The sequence below is a fragment of the Quercus lobata genome, chromosome 4, assembly GCF_001633185.2.
Source record: "Quercus lobata isolate SW786 chromosome 4, ValleyOak3.0 Primary Assembly, whole genome shotgun sequence".
Taxonomy (NCBI): domain Eukaryota; kingdom Viridiplantae; phylum Streptophyta; class Magnoliopsida; order Fagales; family Fagaceae; genus Quercus; species Quercus lobata.
The window spans coordinates 77,682,145-77,701,856 of NC_044907.1; the positions used below are offsets into that span (position 1 = coordinate 77,682,145).

The window sequence follows — 19,712 nt, forward strand, 5'->3', positions numbered from 1 at the left end:
GAACAACTGACTTGACATGGGCTGTTGAATGTCAGAGTATGCTTGGAATTGCTACTAATGGTACTCTGCTTAAAGGACAAAGGATCCAAATTAAGAAGCTACTAGAAAAAATTGACGAAGGGTTGCCCGATGGTGCAGCAGAGGTGGTTGTGCATCAATATGAACGGTGTTATATTCTAGCACTCCTGGCAGACACAATTTTCGCCGACAAGTCTGGTGATAGGGTGCATACGATGTGGTTACAGATGTTGAGGGACCTTCGCAATCCACCTCAGTACAGTTGGGAGAGCGCTTGCCTTGCATGGTTGTACAGAGAGTTATGCAGGGCAACCAATAGAGGTGCTAGTTAGATTGGTGGGGCCTTGTTGCTGGTTTAATATTGGGCATGGGTCAGATTCCCTTTTTTGTGCCCAAGGATGGACCTCCCACCAGATGGTGCATATAGCCCACCATTTGCACCTTCTCCATTGTCCATTAAGTAAGTCTTTTCCTTGACTGATTCTCTTTATTGGAAATAGATCCATAATTTTAAACACATTGTTAGACATAGAAAATAAAATTTTAACCTTGATATTCTTCAAATTTTGACTCATTAATAGGATTTTTATTTGTTTTTTTATATATCGTTTTACAACCACTGAGGTCATATGTTATGATTGATGTATAATATAAGTGTTATTAATTTCTAACTCCACCACTAATCATATGTTTAGATAATCATTTATTAGTATAAACTTAGTGGTATGTAATGTTAAATTTACAATTGCTCATCATTTATTGTTGTTGATTACTTCAAATTCTGAATTCCAAGTATTAACTCCCTCTTTCGTAATTGTAGGACCGTGTGGGTCGTAAGCACCTTGAATAGCCCCGCTGAAATTTGTCTGATCCGATACCGTCAGCTTTTAGATTGTATGCATCCAAAGCAGGTACCAAAATTGTGTTTCTTCTATTGTTTATGACTATTGTATTTATAAATGTAAAAGAGCTCATAGATATGGAACATTGCATAATGTGCTACCCTTTTATTTGGTTATTTTAGGTGGTGTGGCAACCATATGAAGCTGAATTAGCCCGCCTGCCTGCATTCTGTGTCGCCAGAAGGGATGTATGGATGGCGAGAGTACCGCTTGTATGTTTCTGGCTAGTAGAGAAACATACACCGGACTGTGTTGTTCATCAGTTCAGGATGGTACAAGAAATCCCCCCAAATGTTGATACTGACGAAGCCCTTCATGCCATAGACCTGAGGGGGAAGATGGAGGTGAATTGGAGGGACAAACATTATGGCCATATCCAAGTATAGAATAGTCGAGCACGATCTCTATGTCATGGAGCACGACTAGAGGGTGATATGTCGCCTGCTCATCCATACTTCGTTGGTACGATAGGGTGACTTGGAGGTTCGTCAACCACACTTCGGCTTCACTTCTTATTATGGTAATTGCTTCGACCTTTCTTTTTAATTTTTGTTGCGTATCAGGAACTTGAGTATGATGTACTAATTGTATTTATTTACTTTCAGGTTGCCAGTCACAAGCAGCTGTTGAGACGTTATACAGTAGACAGTCCTAAGTACAAGCATATTTCAGCTGTACTTAAGATAGTGGAACGCCTTCACCGTATAACTGCCCAACTTCCATTGGAAGAGATCGATGGGGCAAATCTAGAAGTGCCAGAAGATATTGGATGACCAAGCATGAGCTCAACTCGTGCCAGACATAGCCATGGTCAGCGTGCTACATCCCATCAGGTTGTCAATAGGTTGGATCCCCCTCCACCCCCACGTGCATCTCCTGCCCCAGAGTTCCCTCCACCTCCACATGCATCTCCTTCCCCAGAGATCCCTCCACGTACTGCTCATGCAGTTTTTGACCTAGAGATCTCTTTACCCACTACTCATGCATCTTTCATTTACTCCGCCATCCTTTGATCTCAGCCCTGATTTCAGTCAAACCCCTCCTGTCATGCACACTCAATCCCCCTCGTACAGCATTGGTCATATAGACCATGTACCACCCCATAGTCACTCCATGTCATTCATGCCCACTCCTAGACTAGATATAGATCCCATGACTACGGGCCTCACTCACATTTCATTTGCTACACCATCCTCTCCCACAGTTGTAGGATCTTCGGTTGTTAGGAGTCAAGCAAAATAGCCAGCTATACATGTTGAGAATGAGCAGGTTGTTGGGTTACAGTCACCCCCACAAGGTCGACCTAAACGCACAACAAAAGTACCTCCTTGTGGGACAGGTGGTCACAAAGCAGGACACAAGGCTGGCCCCACGGTATGACAAGTCATTTAATGTAATGAATATTGAGTAACTACTGTTATGGTTGGTATTGGAATTCATGTAATTCATTGTTTGGTTGTAACTCCATCTTTGCAACAACGCGAGGAGCCTCACCAAGGAGATGCAGTACCCCATCCCCCACATACCAGACACTATATGAGACAGCATAAGCGTAAAATGCATTAGGATCAACACCCCATCTGAATGTGTATGTGAATTTTGCTATTGGGTTTTCAATTTGTTTATTTTAGGCTATATGTAATATATTGGATGACTTGGGTATGTTGTGCCATAATTTGGGTAAGTTGGATTATAGGTAATTGGGTATGTTGTGCCATAATTTGGATCTAGGATTATGAACTGGGTGGTTTAGCTGATGGGTTTAATAAAATTTGAACATCCATTTTGTGATAAAGTTTAGTTTGTGTTTGTATAATTTGGTGATGAGTGTGTTTGTTCAATAAGAAAGGGGTTGGGGAGAGGTTGTGGTTTCCTAAGTTTAAAATTCTTTTCTTTATCATATATTTTTAGGCAAGCAAAGGTTTTTTTTTTTTTTTTTTTTTACTTATATCATCATCTAATTGCCTTCTTATGATCACAGATATACTAGAGAAGATTCACACTATCTACTGTATATATACGATTTAATGAGAATCAAGCTGTATGCAATGCCTAAAGAGGCTGAAAATATTGATGCTACGTTAGTAGAGGTAATTCCTCCTGCACCATTACCATCTTCTACAGATTTTATGGGATTGTGGGGGTTTTTCCCCCTCTAGTGATTTTTACATTGCGTTCTTGTGATATTGTGTATTATATTTTATATATGATTTAATGAGAATCAAGTTTTTTATATGCCTATGTATAATGGAAATTTTGTCGCTACTTTAGGGGAGATATAGTCTTCATGGACCATTAGCACCAACTCCAAACTCATCTAGAAAATAAATTGGGCCCTATGTTGTAATATATACTTGTTTGTTGGATTTTAGGGAAGTTCCTTGGGATTATGTATCTCATTGAAGTTTGTGATTGGATTTTTGATAATATACATCTGTTTGTTCCTTGGGTCATGTGATTATGATTATGATTTAATTGTTAGATAAAATATAAAGACTTGGGAATTAGGATTCTAGGGTTACTAACAGTTGTTTGAGTCATTATAGGCAGCCTTTGCTCATCTACTTTATGATATTTGATATCTGAATTTTTTTGAGCTCATTGAGCTTAGAAATTGATGTCTGCTTATTACAAATTTAATCCTATTATCTTTTCTTTGTTATAATCTTGTTTTGTTGCTGAAATCTGAATTGAGCAAACTAGAATTCCAAAGTGAAATCTAGAAAAATCAGAAATTCAAACTTCGAAAATAAAATTTGAGACTCCACGGGGTACCTCTGTGAGTGGTGATTGTAATTATCCCCTTTTAAAGTAAATTGTAGAGATTGATGCTTATGGAGACCCAATTTATACATATAAAACCCATTTAAAATGTTGTCAGTTAAATTCCCATAATATGTATAAAATGGCTTTATACGATTGATTTTATAATATGTTGCTTCACATCACTTGCAAGTCTTATAAATTCTGCCATGCATAATAAAACAGTAAATGCCTAAATGGTGTTTACCATATTTCTAAAATTTTAGAAGCAAGAAATTGTGTAAAATTTTTTCTATGCTTGTGTATCTTGTTGAATCATGTATGCAACTGTCCATATTTTTAGGTATATGCGGATTTATTTTGGGTCACTTTATTGAAAAATTTTTATTATCAGGAAAACATTCCAAATGCAACAGTAGAGAGGGTGAAGGTGGGCTTGCTTGGGGGTGTTGAATCTGCGCTTGGGTTACCAAAAGAATCACTTAAGAACTGACACCTTATAACAGTATGATAGAATGGGCAGTGAAATAGATCAATTGTGTAAGATTTGCAACATACTTGGTATGCTGAAGAAGCCCACTATGAAGTCCTATTTTTATATAATGTTGTTTCTGCTACTGTTTTTAATATTTTAAATTATTCTTTTTCAAATTCCAAGGCCCACTAAGTTATAATGAAAAACAAGGTCTTTTCTCTTATGAAAGAGGCAGAGGCACATTACCAGGAGCTTGAGGAAGACGTTTGGTACGTTTGATGCCCTTTTCAAAGATATAGTGGTAAATGATTTTAATGATGATTTTAAGTATATAGTGGTTAAATTTCATCGGAAAGGCATCAAACGTACTAGACGGTTTTTCTCAAGCTCCTGATAATGTGTTTTTGCCTCTTTGATAAGCGAAAGGACCTTGTTACTCATTATAACAAAATAAAATGTGGGCCTTCTAATTTGAAAAAGTATAAGTTAAAATATAGACAGTTGCATAAACAACATTATATGAATGTGATTTAAGTTTTTGACCACAGTGAGCACAAGTGTGCACCGAATGTGAGGTTGAGGGAGGAGGACGAGAAACTCTTTGAAATGAATTATGTTGAGTTCATTCGGAGGGATATTGAGGGTAGTGATCTTCATACTAGGACGAGAATTGTGTGTGAGCTTCTTAAAGGGATTGCGACCAATTATAAGCAACATGTCACCGAGATAGTTTCTGCACAGATTCAGCATTTGTTAACTTCGTTTGCTGCAAACCCAGTTACAAATTGGAAGGATGAGGACTGTGCCATATACTTAGTTGTCTCCCTTGCTACTAAGAAGGTTGGGGGTAGTTTGGTCTCAACAGATCTTGTTGATGTTCAGAGTTTTTTTGCTTCAGTTATTGTGCCGAAGTTGAAGGGTCAGGATGTGAATGGGTTTCCGATGCTTAAGGCAGGCGCACTGAAATTCTTTACAATGTTCAGGAATCAAATATCAAAGGATATTATAGTTCAGATTTTCCAAGATTTGGTTTGGTTCCTTGTTACGGAATCAAATTTAGTTCATTCTTATGCTGCAAGTTGTATTGAGAAACTGTTGCTGGTCAAGGATGAGGGGGGAAGATCTAGGTATACTGCACATGACGTTGCTCCATATTTTTGTTGAGCTGATGACCAACCTATTTAATGCCTTCAAATTTCCAGAGTCCGAGGAGAATCAATATATAATGAAGTGTATCATGCGGGTTCTTGGGGTAGCAGAAATACACCTATTGTGATGCGTGTTATTCTTGCATCAATCCGTGGGACTGTGAAGGAGCTTGGAAATACACCTATTGTGACTTCTGGGCTAGTGATGGAACTCTTGGCTGGGTCCAAGTTCATTGAAGTGGACAACAGTTTCTGCGAGGATCGTGCCCTCTTGTAAGTTTTGAGAAATTTTTGTGAAATAATTACATGAAAACCCCCAAAGTTTGACCTTGCTGTTTAAACCTTAAATTTTCAATTGCACCAATTCCTACCTTATGCCATTAAATTTTTGCAATTTTGACCATTAGTATGTCTCATTAAACTAAAAATAAAAGAAATTCATGTAATCTGTGTTTACAACCTATTTAGACTTCAAGTTTGCTTCATATGAATATTTGATTGTATTCTACGACCAAAATATGTATCGAAGCAACTTTAAAAAACCTTAATAAAGAGACACATTTTAATAAAGAAACCATTTTCTTGTGAGTGGCTTTCTGGCACTAAAATACTTTCGCCTTTTGGTGTTTATGTTTCAGATTTTTTAGTGTCCTGATAATTTTCAAGGCTAGTTCACTTGAGTTTCCATTACTTTTAGTTAATAGTGACTCACTGAGGAGGCAAAGTGAAACAATTTTGGAAGTAACTTGCGTTTATAAGGGACTTGACACTTGATTCTCACTCACATTAAACTTTCATGTAAACACTTTAACTAACTTGCGTTTCTCTTTTTAATAAATATTCATATGAGTTATAAAATCTAAAAATTCTGACTAACTTGGTTGAAAATTTTTATTTTCTTGGCTCTGAACTCATTTTGTTTCATATGAAGCTAATTACCTATGAATTCTGATTTTAACCATATAGGTATATAAGATGGGAATTTTTTGATACTTATTAAAAATAAAAAAAGATGGGAATTCTTTGGTGGTCAGGGACCTTTCCTTTAAGTTCTAGGTACATGTGCATGAATCTAGTGGTAACCAATTTTATTCAAAGTCTTATAACTACATTTGATGAGTTAACTGCTTCATACACAATTACACAGTCGATTCTTTTGCCTTGGTTTGATTAATGACTCTTTTAATTTTATTATCTTACTACAATGTTTCACCCTTTGTTTCTTCAATGTCTTCTCTAATGGGGCTTTGATTTTGTTGTAATGTCATTGCTTTTCCTTGTCTAATTGGTCACTTTGCACTTTTGCCTCCTTAGGGAAAGAGACACTGACAAAGACGGGAAGGTTAACTTTAAAGAATTTTTTCATGGGCTTTTTGACATGGTGAGGAACTATGATGAAGAAGGTCACCATTCTTCACATCAATTTGATGATTCAATGGAGGCCCCAGCAAAAAAATTGTTTGCTCAGCTTGACAAAGATGGTGATGGGTATTGATCAAAGATATATTTCTCATATAAATAATGTTCTTTGAATGATATATTCTATTATTTACTTGTATTGGAATTTTCTTTCACAGATACTTGTCAGATGTAGAACTACTACCTGTAATTGGAAAACTTCACCCGTCAGAGAGTTACTATGCGAAACAACAAGCAGATTACATCATATCACAGGTATTCAACTGAAACCAGTTTCTTATTTGATTGATGAGAAATGTATCTATTTGTACTTGCTGAGTCATTTCGATATGCAGATTGAGTCATCTAATCACTAAATATAAATTGCAGCCACTTACTTGGAAGATTGTATTTAGTGTGAAGCATACTGTTTTGCATGTTTACTAATATGAGTCAAAATATTATTTATGGTGGGGGTCTTATTAAATGATAATTTAATGAATCTTAAATAATCAGGAGCCTTGTTCTGCATCTTCAGTCAACTTTGCTTCAGTTCTCTTGTATCGTGTAATGAATGTTATTTGTCCTAGTTTAAGAGAAGCTATTGTTTGAAATGTACCATTAAGGTCCTCGACTCCCTGTTTTTCCGATGACCGAAAGAACTTGTCATTCAAACATATTTGTTATTCTTATTTCATCTGAGGTTTCATGAAAGTTCACAACAGCTGTTGTGTTTCAAGTTGTGCATCTAACTGGAGATGGAAATCTTTATGTAGAAGTATTACCAAAGATACTTAGGAGATAGCCAGCCTGTTGGCTGAAGGCAGCATATACTAATAAGTTGTTGTCATGGATGATGTTGATAAGAGGAGACAGGAGTGATAGTAGCCATGTAGATTTAATTTTTATTATATTGAACTTTGCTGCCCCTAGATAGACTTGGTGACTGAAGCTACAGGTGCAAATTTTAAAAATTAATTCAGATATAAAATGCTTCAAAGGCCCTGTCCTGTATGTCTATTTTCTGTGTGTGTGTGCAAGTAAGCACCTTTGAAGGCTCCGTGTCTATGTATGTCTGTATGTGTTTTTTTGTGTGTTTCTTTATAAGGCTATGAGTTTTTTGTATTCCAGTTCTTTTCCCCCTCTTCCAGCTGAGAGTTTTGTTTAGTGTTTTTTGTTTTGTTGGGATTGTAAAATCACTATATCAAATATGTGTATCTTGTTTCAAATTTGTTTATCCATGCAGAAGCATACAGCTGTACAAACTCATGGTTCGTTATATGGATTAGCAAAGTTAACAGCTTTATTGTTAATTTTCGGTCCTACAATTTTATCTCCATGGTTGGTGACTTTTATAAGACTTGACTGCTTCTTAAGGAAGCTCGGAAGAGCATACGATGGTCAGTTTTCATTTCATGGTGGCACTTTTTGTTGGAGGCCTGTAGTTTTAGGTATCTCAATGGATCTAGTAGACAGGAAACACTACCCTATGTGTTTTAAGTGGCGCTCCTAAAAGAACAATTTTTTTTTTTTTTTTAGTCATGATTGTTTCTAGTATAATTCTTTGGGATGAGAGATGTGATAGGCCCTATGTGTTTTAGGTGGCGGTCCTAAAAGAACAATTTTTTGTTGTTTTTTTTTTAGTCATGATTGTTTCTAGTATAAATGTTTGGGATGAGAGAAGTGATAGGCCATCAAGGACATACTTATCTATTCTGCTGATCAGATAATTGTCTCTTCTTTGACATTTTTTAATGCTCTGAGTTCACTAGGAAATCTGTTGGGTTAAATTTGAGTATTTCATCTGTTTCTAGGTGGGAAATAGTTTCAGGGGATCACTTTTGGCATGATCTGTGATGTTGGCCTGAAACTATTTCAAATTGCAAAAACAGAGGCAACAATGGCAGACTATATGGAGATTACACATGGTGTTATTCTATGGAACCCTTCATTTATTGAAGCTGTTCATAATAGGAGTTGGAGTCAATGCATGCTTTTTTGGAGAAACTGTATACAGCTAAGGTGTAACAAGGTCAGGAGGATAAGATGATCTGGTCTAATTCTAAACACTTGGGATTTAGAGTAAACAAATACTATAATGTGCTGAGGGAGAGGGGGGTAATAAATCTTTTCCTTGGAGATCTATTTCGCCAGTTAAAGCTCCATCTCGTGTTGCTTTCTTTGTTTGGACTACAGTGCAGGGTGAAAGTCTTAACAACAAATAATTTGAGAAAGAAGGGTATAATTATTGTGGATTGGTGTTGTATATGCAAATCCAATGGGAGTCAATAGATCATCTTATCTTCATTGTGGGGTGCGACAGGCTTATGGACATTTGTGTTTTGTCTAGTAGGAATGAACTGGGTAATGCCAAAGTCAGTATCTGAATTGTTATTTTGCTGGAAGGGAAAGTGCATTGCAAAAAGTCGCAGCCTAAAATTTGGGGGGTGATCTGCTATGTCTAATTTAGGAACCTTATTGTGATTGTGCAAATCATCTTTTCCTGTTAAAAAATGGACACCAGTTTAGTTGTGATAAATTTGTGGTCTCATTATGGTTTTGATGATTTCCTTTTAATCTTTTCTTCTAAAAAGTTTCTTTTCCTATCTCTTCTTTTGTTTATGTTCCAAAAGTGCTAGTAGTATACAAAGTAGAAGTTCATGCTAATGATGACTATCACATTGACTTAAACAACAGATTTCAGATTAATTTCTTGGTTCAAGTTGGTTTTGTGGAAGTGTGACTTGATACTAAATAGAGCAGCTTAGTTTTTAAAATAATGTATTGATTTTTTGTTGCAGGCAGATGCTGATAAAGATGGGCGTCTAACCTTGGCAGAGATGATTGATAACCCTTATGTATTTTACAGTGCTATATTGAATGATGATGAGGATGAGGATGACTATGAGTACCATGATGAATTCCGTTAATTTCATGCTAGGTTGGGAAACCCCTTCCATTTGTTTCTCATCCTTGTTTCTATCTTACCTGTCTTGTAAATGATATATAGATGTTTTAATTCCATTTTCTGCAGGATACAGGGAAAAACTTTGGTAGAATTCAAAATTATTTTGGCTATATGGTACTAGTAAGAAAAAGCTCCACGACCTTGACGTAAAATTTGCTCTTCCAAATTGCCATTTATGGTTAATCGCCATGTGGTCATAAGTCATCTTGTACCCCCAGTTTTACCGTCAGATAGTTCTTGGCGTCATTGTTGTTCATTAGATATGAATGTCAGCCCACTGTGAAGAGTGACTTACACTAGATTGATAGCTGGAATATTAATTTTGTGGCACACAGTTGTTAGATATTCTGATTTTTTTTATATTCTTGGGGTTTTTACTTTTTGAAGGCTTTGTTACTCTGCATATTTTATCAAGTTGAGTTGTACATGTATGATATTATAAAAACATTTATCTCCATTAGTTGTTCCAAGTGGAAGTAGTTTTAATTGTTACAATCGAATTGTTTGCTTAAGGATCAATTACAAGGCTGGTCATTGGGGTAAATCTGCTATTAGATCTCTCTCTCTCTCTCTCACCCCTTCCAAGTTTTAGTGTTCAACTATAATAGTAGTAGTACTTTTGTGTGTGTGTGTGTGTGTGTGTGGGTGTTTGAAGTTTGAAGGGAAATTAAGTTATTGAAAATGCTGTCCATTACAAAAAATACCAATTCACACTATGCTGGCATTGCAGTTGTAGCTCTTAGAAAATGCAAATTGAAATATCTGAAGAACTTGTGAAAGGGAGTGTGCATGAATGACAAATGGTGGTGAATTATGGTTAAAATAGTAGGACCATAATACGATATAACAGTAGAGAACAGTATAGTAGGCAAGTATTGGTCTTCCAATAAATGTGTGTGTATCATACTCAAAAGACTTGGCTCTTTCTTTGGTGTTAGTGGTAGCACCTGGCTGTACTGTGTTAAAATACTTTAAATGTCTAACTAGAGACAAATAAATAACAACTCATTGAAGGAGGAAAACAAAAAAGATCAAACCTGCAAAATCAGTTCGAATTAAGAACAAAATATATACTATTGTTTCAAATTCATTCAAAATGGATGTTAGTAAAAGGTGATGATATAATCTGGATGTTATGCTCTGTTTGTTTCAGCATTAATGTTTTCTGGAAAATAGGTCATTTTCCAGAGAACATTTTTTGGAAAACTATCTCATTTTCCAGTGTTTGGTAACGACCTTGAAAATGGGCTTGAGAATGTTTTCTAGTGTTTGGTAGGTACAAACATTTTTTGGAAAACTATCTTATTTTTTTGAAAAACTATCTTATTTTTTTAGAAAACTTTTACCATCCCACACCTTTGTAGCAGATAGCTTTCTTAGCTTCCTGTCATGATTGAGCATGGCACTTACACTATTAACCACCAAAATTATGCAATCAATATCCACTAGTAACAATAGCAAACCAATCATTCCATATTAAAATAATTTTTAGCCAACAAAAGGACTAAAAGTTGCTTCCAAATCCACATGCCCATGAAACAAAAGGACTAAAAGTTGCAAACCAATACCCATTATAATGATCTCAAAACCTACAAACTAGACGCCAAATAGTCTGATAAATACCAAAATGCCAAATTGTCCAAATAGAAAAACATAAATTCTAAAAAAAATGTACCTATATAATCAAAATTGGCTTAAATAGTTGTCAAAGAAGTTCTGCAGCCATTGTCTACGGAGCTTGTCATTTTTCAACATGAATGACCTTGCTTGTTTTTCATCCCCATTCAAATGGTCAAATGCAGATGCAAGCATATTTTCTTCAAATCCATCCATCTTCATAACTTCTTCATAAAGACTACCAAAATTTAGCTGATTTTCAGAAATCTTTTCTATTGCAGAAGCAACCTTACCAAGTTGTATGGACAAATCTTGGTAAACAGCATCTTCAATCATAGTAGCATGACTTCGTTTCCTGTGAGACCTTGTTTCATTTGAGGCCACATGTGAGGGATCAACTTGCTTCTTTTTGGATATGTCATCAACATTAGCATCAACAATCGGAGGTGAGTCATCCAATGCTTCTACACCTATATCACCTACTCCCTTGGAAAACCTCCTGTAGCCATATCCTTACCCACAACCAAAGCCATCTCATCAAACATCTCAATTTTCTTGTTTAGAAATTGTGCATGATTTGGATGTCCTTGTGTAAAGAAAGGAAAAGAAACAATTAAAAAGAAAAGAAAAGAAAGGAATAGAGCCAAAAACTAATATGAGAGCAATAAGAATAATGAAAAATTTTAAACTTTACAATGATACAGACTAAAAAGTTTCTACCTACAAAATAAAAATAATAAAAGTTTCTTACCTCGACTTCTTCATCATACACTGTCCTATCACAGGTGATCATTTTCAAATCATCATTCCATCCAAACCCACTTTTCTTATTACGAAGTAATGCAATTGTATTCTAATTGGTTTTAAGTGTTTTAAAGCGATGTTCCACATGCTTTGGAGTACATTCAGTCATAAATTTCTCAGTAATTGCTTCAGCTACTTTAGCATATGATGCATGTTTAAATGTGTTGGATTTCTTGTTTCCATGAAGAGCCTCATCTGCAAGTATCTCAAGTAATAAATTCTGCATTGGTTGTGACCACCTGAAGTTGGTCTTGGTGTCCTTGACCTTCTGAGTATCCTTTTTATTTCCCATTGCAATTCTATTACAATGATATTCACAAGAAAAATGAGACAAAATGAAAGAAGAATATAAATAATATTCAATACAAAATATGAACTGGGGTTGTGCATGCCAAACAAAAATAATTGTAACATAAAAGTCTTGATAATATGAAACCAAAAAAAATCCATTACACAACCAACTAATATAAAGAGTATGAAATCACTCCATAGCATTATAATCCTCCCACATATTACGACAGATATCATCTCGTATTTGAACCCATTCTCTATTTTCTTCTTGGACTTCCCTTTGTGATTGTTGGACTCTTCTACTTGTACTGTCATTTGCAAGTGGACTATCACGAAGCCCATTGTTCATAATTGAGTCTAAAGGGTCAACTCCTATGATATGATTGTGAATTATGCAACAAGCTAAGACTACATCCACTTGTGTTGGGAATGACCAAAAAGGTTCTGCATCTAACACACGGAAACGTTTCTTCAAAACCCCAAAACAACGCTCAATGCTAGTGCGTAAAGAAGAATGGTGAAGATTGAATAATTCTTTGTCATTTCTTGGTGGGTTATCACTAAACTCTTTCAAATGGTAACGAACACCACGATAAGGGGATATAATTCCTTTCCGAACTCCATAACCAGCATCACCAAGATAATATTTACATACACGTTCATAATCAGAAGGAAAAAAAATCACTCCAAAAGCTATTATCCATAATAAAATCACTTTCTATTCCTATAATACCTTCAAGAATTTTTAATCCTCTTGGCCTAGAGAGTGCATCATTTAAGACACGTGAATCGTGGGCACTTCCTTCCCAACCAGCTAATACATAAGTGAATTTTAAGCCAAAGGTAGCAGCAGTGAGGACATTTTGTGTTGTTCCATCCTTTCTGCCGCGAAACCTTCCTTGTATTTGAATTGGAACAGATGCACGAACATGAGTTCCATCAATAGCTCCCACACAATCCTAATTACGACCAATATAAGTTACATTTATCTTATATCTTTATATGTATATAAAAAAAAAAAGAGGAAAATAAAAGCCTTTGGAATTTACCTTAAAATAGGAGTTAAACCTGCTGCTATTTCTTATCTCCAAGGGTGTATCTTTGTCAGGCTCTCTAATCATGTGTTTGTATAATTGCAAAATAGCTCTAAGGATATGCCTAAAGTATCGGTGCACTGTCTCAACTGATCTATAAAACCTCCCACCAACAACTCGAAACCTCACATCATGTCCAATAGTGTGTAAAAAAATTAACACTTGTTCTTTAATGGACATATGAATGGTCTCTTGAAGTAGATTATTCTCACTCAAAATTTTGCATGGCGCATAAAAAGCAATAGGTCTCATCCTTATATGATGGAGACAACGCATATCACCTCTACAAAGAATATCATTCATATATGTCTCTCTTTCATACTCTCGATTAACATGAGTTTCTCTAGGCATAATTCTTCTAGATCTTAGTCCTTTCAAAAGAACAACACCCAAAGCAATAACAGATGTAGCTGCCCCCATTATGGCAGCAGGAAGTGATGGGTTATCCATCTATATTTCCCAAAAAAAAAAAAAATGATGAGTATGAATTAAATGTGTACTTAAAGAAAGCATTCATATATATAGGTACATCGAGAAATCACTTCATAAAAAAAATGAACACTTTAAGTTTGATGAGACAAAACTATAAGGTAACAACATCATCACTCCATAAATACTAGAAACCAATGGCGGCTCTAGGAATTTTTTCTAGGGAGGTCATTGAGAAACTTAAATTAAACAGTCGTTTAATTTAGAAAAAAAAAATTGAATATATTGAATTATTGAAAACAAAAACACACAAATACATAAAATTTTACAATTTTTTTCTATGAGTTTTTATATTTTAAAATCATCTCATTATAGTTCTATTATCAGTTCTCATTATCTATTGTCAATATAAGTATGACCATGTTATTTTGTTAAATTTGTATAATATTTTTGTTTTTATGCAATTGTGGTTATATATTTGTCATTTTTTTATAAAAATATTTTAAACTAAATAAAAAAAAAAAAAACTCAATTCCACTTACACTATATAACTATTAACTCACACAACCACACTCATCCTTTCATAAATAATACAATAAGTTGTTTGATTGTGAGATAAACTTATATGGGATCAGAATGTGTAAGATTTAAAACAAAGTGTGCAAAAATAATTTTAAAAGTATTAATTTAGTAAAGCAATATATTTTATATATATATATATATATACATTTTTTTTTTCAGGTCAGGGGGTTCATTTGAACCCCCTGAAATGTATGTGTAGCCGCCCCTGCTAGTAGAAACAATAACTATTGAGTTTGTTATTAAAGGCTAAAAATTGACAAGGTAATAGATGGTGAAGGAGGGACGTTTGCCCTTAAAAACAATCTATTTCTGGACCACGTTTTGACTGGCTTACAAACACTCTGTTTCTGGACCGAGAAACAGAGCATTGCTCCTAACGAAAACAACAACAACAACAACAACAACAACAACAAAATCTTTAATAATTTTAATTCCCTACACATTGAGAGAGGATTCTAATATGACTAACATGAAAATATATATGGACAAAACCTCCTCTTCTATATCTCTATCATGGCTGGACACATAGGCCTGAATATATAGAAAAGATACGTGCCAAGAGCCAAATAGTCATTAAATCACAGGTTTATTTCCAACGTGATTTTTGATGTTTTTGTATACAAAACATTTGGCAATAATCACAGTGACATATAATTGAATAATGGCTACCATTGAATATCTGGATAGTAAACCGTGTGAGCATAATTGAAATCAAGAACCTTACCGTGGGAATACTGCAAGGAACAGTTGTTGACCGTGAGAGACAGATAGAGAGAGATCTGTGAAAATTGAAAAGAGGAGAGACCAGAGGGGGAGAGACAATGAGAATATGAGAGGAGAGAAAAAGCAAAGAAAAGGGAGAAAACTGAGAGCTTACTGTGAGACTGAGAGACAGAGGCGCCAAAATAGTTGTTTCCCGCGGCTGCAGAGGGTAAAGAAAAAAATAATATTTATAGGAGATGTGATGCGTGAGAGAGAGATTGTTTTCCAAAAAAAAAAAATTGGAAAACATCCCATAGAAAATAAGCCTTGTTTTTATTAGGGTTTTCCATTGACTAAAGATAGTTTTCCATTGACTAATTTTTTTTTATGCTACCAAACACTGAAAAATGTGGAAAACTATCTATATAGATAGTTTTCCGATGAAACAAACAGAGCGTTAGTAAAAGGTGATGATATAATCAGAAGATCAACTTATGTGTACTTGATTGTTGTCACAAATATCTAATTGAATTATTGAATAAAAATGATATTCTTGGTAGCACCTGTCAGAACAATGCATACCTAGTACTTTTCTTCTTCAAATATTTTAAAGAAGATTCCAAAGGTTGATGTACCTTTTCTTTGCTTCCAGCACTTCCAACAACATAACAACCCATCAATTTGGCCAATTGCCCAACTAGTTGGCCAACTGCACCAACTACTGATGAGACAAAAACATATTGTCCTTTCTTTGGTGAGCAAAGTTCATAGAAACCAGCATAAGTAGTCATACTAGGCATACTTATGTGCAAAAGTAAATCCAATTAGATGAAGCATTTACTATGTCAATGTTTTTTTTAAAAAGAAAATATCTATAGTTACTAGTATGTAGAGGAGGAGATGGTGTAGAGGACAGAAAAGAGTGACATGAACAAGAAAGATTATGTAGTATAAATGAATAACTACACTGCAAAGTATCAAATTCATCTTTAATTCAGAGTTCCATGAATTGTATATTCCAATCATATAAAAGATTATGAAGTAAAATCCTTTTTATTTTGTTTCTTTAATTTTCTTGAAAATCAAATCCATCTTATAAACTTTTTTCCCAATTAATGAGCAAATTACTTACCAAGAAGTCCAGTATAGTAGGAAAGGGGCACATCAATGTAGTAAGTAAAGTTTCTTCACCAACACTTCTTTTGAACCCTCTAGCACCTTCAAGCTTAAGCTACTTGTGTTAAAGTACATGTCTGTTTCTTTGGGATTGCCATCTATGTAGTCTCTAGCTAGAATGGAAATAATTAACAACTAATTGAACATTCATAATATCATAATCTAGAAACAGGTACATTGGATATAGAATACTTCGATTACAAGTTCATTCAGTGATAAACAAAATAAAGGTCAATGCCGATACAACCTAGTAGTAAGTTCAAATACACAATAAAGAGAACCCCAATTTACATCTACAATGCCATTCCAAAATCAAGTATTTGCATGCCTGACAAAAATTCAAATATTGTCGTTAGATACCAAAAACCAAAATATACGTACTAATCTATGTAACTTGGCTAATTGATACAATCATGGCATTTTATATAAAAACATCACCTACCTAGTTTGGATCATTACTGCTTTTCGAAGCCCCACGGGAAAGTTGACATCTTCTACGGTTATGCCCATGTTGATGACACAGTCTGTTAGAACATATATGCTTCACTTGTTAGGAACATATGTCATTACTTTATGTAATTGGCTAATCTTTTGACAAAACGCACTTTACTTGTAATTGGGTAGATTTAAGATGTGTTTAATACTTCAAGAAACATGTTGTTCAAATCTATTAAAGTCATGAAGATTGGACAAAGAAACAAGTGAAGAAAAGCTATTCATTAAAGCTGGACAGATAGCTCGACACCTGCGGACGGATAGCTCGACAGCTTCTCGACACTTCCTCGATAGCTAGCTATCTGTTGAGCTCTTCATCTGATTCTTATCGCAATCTCGATAGCTTCTCGATAGTTGGTCAATCGATCGAGAAAGCTTCTATCCCCTCGACACCTGCTCGATAGCTGCTATCTATTGAAGTTTAAACCTCGACACTTGCTCGATAGCTACTATCTGTCGAGGTTACGGGAATTCAGATTTTTGATTTTCAACCCATGCTTATATATTTGTTTAGGATTTCTTTTCTCACAATCCTAGACCTATATAAGGCTTATTTTAGAGGCCGTCACATAAGAGAATATAAAGAGAACATATGCAAAAAGTGATCGATGCCTTATTCTCTCTAAAAGAAGCTACTGCGTCTTTGCGCCTTAGGGTTTTGTAACCAAGTGCTTCTTGATCTTCATTGTTGATGAAGTGAAGAACTTTGCAGCCAACAATCTTCTTCTAGTTGGTGATTAAGTCACGTACTGGGATTCGCGCAATTTGTTAGTCACGTATTGGGATTCGTGCATCAAAGGGTGGCGTTCATATACTGAAGAGTTCAGAGGTTCTAAAGCGGTAGAAGGTTTCTACTATGAGTTCATCTACGGGGATTGTAGAGTCTAGGGACAAAGGTTTTGTACTAGATTTGAAACTTCTCTTTTCTATAGTGGATTGCTTTTCGGGAAGGTTTCCCCCTAGGTTTTTTACTGTGAAACTAGTTGGTTTCATTGGTTTTCCTAGGTTATCATATCTTGTCTTATTTATTTTTCCGCTGCATGATTTTGACATGATATTGATGTTTGTTTGATTTAACAAGTTTTATTGATAATAAATCTAATTAACAACTTAGATTTAAAACTTGTTAATTCTATCAACTAGGGTCTAAATTTCCTAACACAGTCCACAGCTCTGTTTTTGTTGAATCTCCCTCAAGTCAGAATCTGGCCTCCAGCTACCTGGTTCTCGCCGGACCCCATCCATCTCATTCCGTATCCTAGACGCCACAGGTCGACCTTTGCCTCGCAATAGGTTTGGGTTAGGCACCCACTTTGGACCGTCCACATCCCTCCACAATGACTCTAACTTTGGCACCACAAATGCATGTGAGTAGGTGCGAATGGCGTTGTTCAAACTATAACATGGGTTAATATATGTAGTCGCATCTTGCCCCAAGTGCTGAAGAGCTTTAATTGCATGTGAACAAGGGATCTTTCGATTTTGCCACTTTCCACAACGACATGTTCTGTCCATTAGGTTTACTTCATGACTATGGTGTCCCCTTCCAGAGCTATGGATGTTGTATGCAGTAATTACTTGATATATATCATTTACATAATTAAATGCATTTATATGGTGGCCAAGATATTTTTTTAGGTTTTGTCCATAGATTTTTAAGGCATATTTAGTCCATACCTTGCCCTGTGAGAGATCATGAGTAATTTCTTTGTGTCGATCATGGAAATACGCAACAAGTTTGCAATGAGTGAATTCAACCATTGCAGCAATGGATAGGCCACGGGCACTTTTTAGTACTCCATTGAAGCACTCCGAGACATTAGTTGTCATAGCCCCATAACGGTATCCACCATCATGTAGCTAGATCCACATGTCTAGATCCTCTTTCATTAGATATGTGTATGGCATGATGGATGAGTCGTTCAGTTTCTTCCTAAGGGCCTCAATCTTGGCTTCCTTGATAGGTTGCATATACAACTCAAACTTAGCTTCCTGAGTAGCATACCCCACTTTCAAGGCCAATGACTTTAAAGTGGCATCTTGAAAATGCATGTTGAAGTTGCTAGCAACATGTTGAAGGCAATATTTGTGAACTACTCGTAGTCGTCCACCATCATCTCTAGGTCAGTTTGCAATTGTGTTTTGAATACCTTATGTCGATAAGAAATTATGCAAATGTCCTTAACTGCTATCACATCTTCCAGTGAGATCCTGAGGCGTTCTAAAAACCACCTCCAACTAGGCTCTGACCCTTTGTCCACAACGGCAAAAGCGAGAGGCAAAACCTTGTTGTTGGCATCAGTGGCCATTGCAATCAACAACACCCCTCAATATTTACCATACAAATGAGTCCCATCAATACTGATCACTGGCTTACAATGTCTGAATCCTTCAATGCATTGAGCGAAAGCCCAAAATACATAGCGCAATATTGTATCACCGAACTCGTCCCTAAGTATGGTGTGCCACCAATACCAAGTGCTAGTTTCTTGATCCAAGTATGCCAACAATAACTTTCTCAACTTTTGGTAAGACTCTTCCTAATCCCCAAATATCTTTGCAATAGCTCGTTGTTTCGTATTCCATATCTTATGGTAAGAAAGCTTATGCCTATAATACTTCCCTTTAATGAAATCTCTAAGGTGATAAATTGTTGCCGTGTGTTTTTCTTGCAACAATGTAACAAATTCTGCTGCAAGAAAATTACAATCCATCATTCTACCATCAAGGGCCGTGGCAAGGGGTATACAACTGTGAGGACCCCTATAAGATGTGACCATCCATAGTCCATGTTCAGGCTTCGCGACTGCCCCAACGTATCACATGCATGACTCATCGACACATTTCACA

At 35.7% G+C, this 19,712-nt stretch overlaps 1 protein-coding gene across 2 annotated transcripts; it reads left to right on the top strand.

Annotated features, from left to right (window-relative positions):
* Window positions 1–5,142: 5,142 nt before the first annotated feature.
* LOC115984199 (calcium-binding protein SPEC 1A-like) lies at window positions 5,143–10,164 on the top strand. 2 transcript variants are annotated; one of them, XM_031107161.1, is made up of 5 exons: window positions 5,275–5,579; window positions 6,621–6,794; window positions 6,884–6,980; window positions 9,506–9,645; window positions 9,739–10,164. In XM_031107161.1, exons 1-4 carry the CDS (start codon window positions 5,434–5,436, stop codon window positions 9,632–9,634), a joined length of 546 nt encoding a protein of 181 aa, XP_030963021.1. In that variant the 5' UTR covers window positions 5,275–5,433; the 3' UTR covers window positions 9,635–9,645; window positions 9,739–10,164. The 2 variants fall into 2 exon arrangements, with proteins under 2 accessions (XP_030963022.1, XP_030963021.1); XM_031107162.1 differs by lacking the exon at window positions 9,739–10,164 and having other exon boundaries at window positions 5,143–5,579; window positions 9,510–9,592.
* The last annotated feature ends 9,548 nt before the right edge of the window (window positions 10,165–19,712 follow it).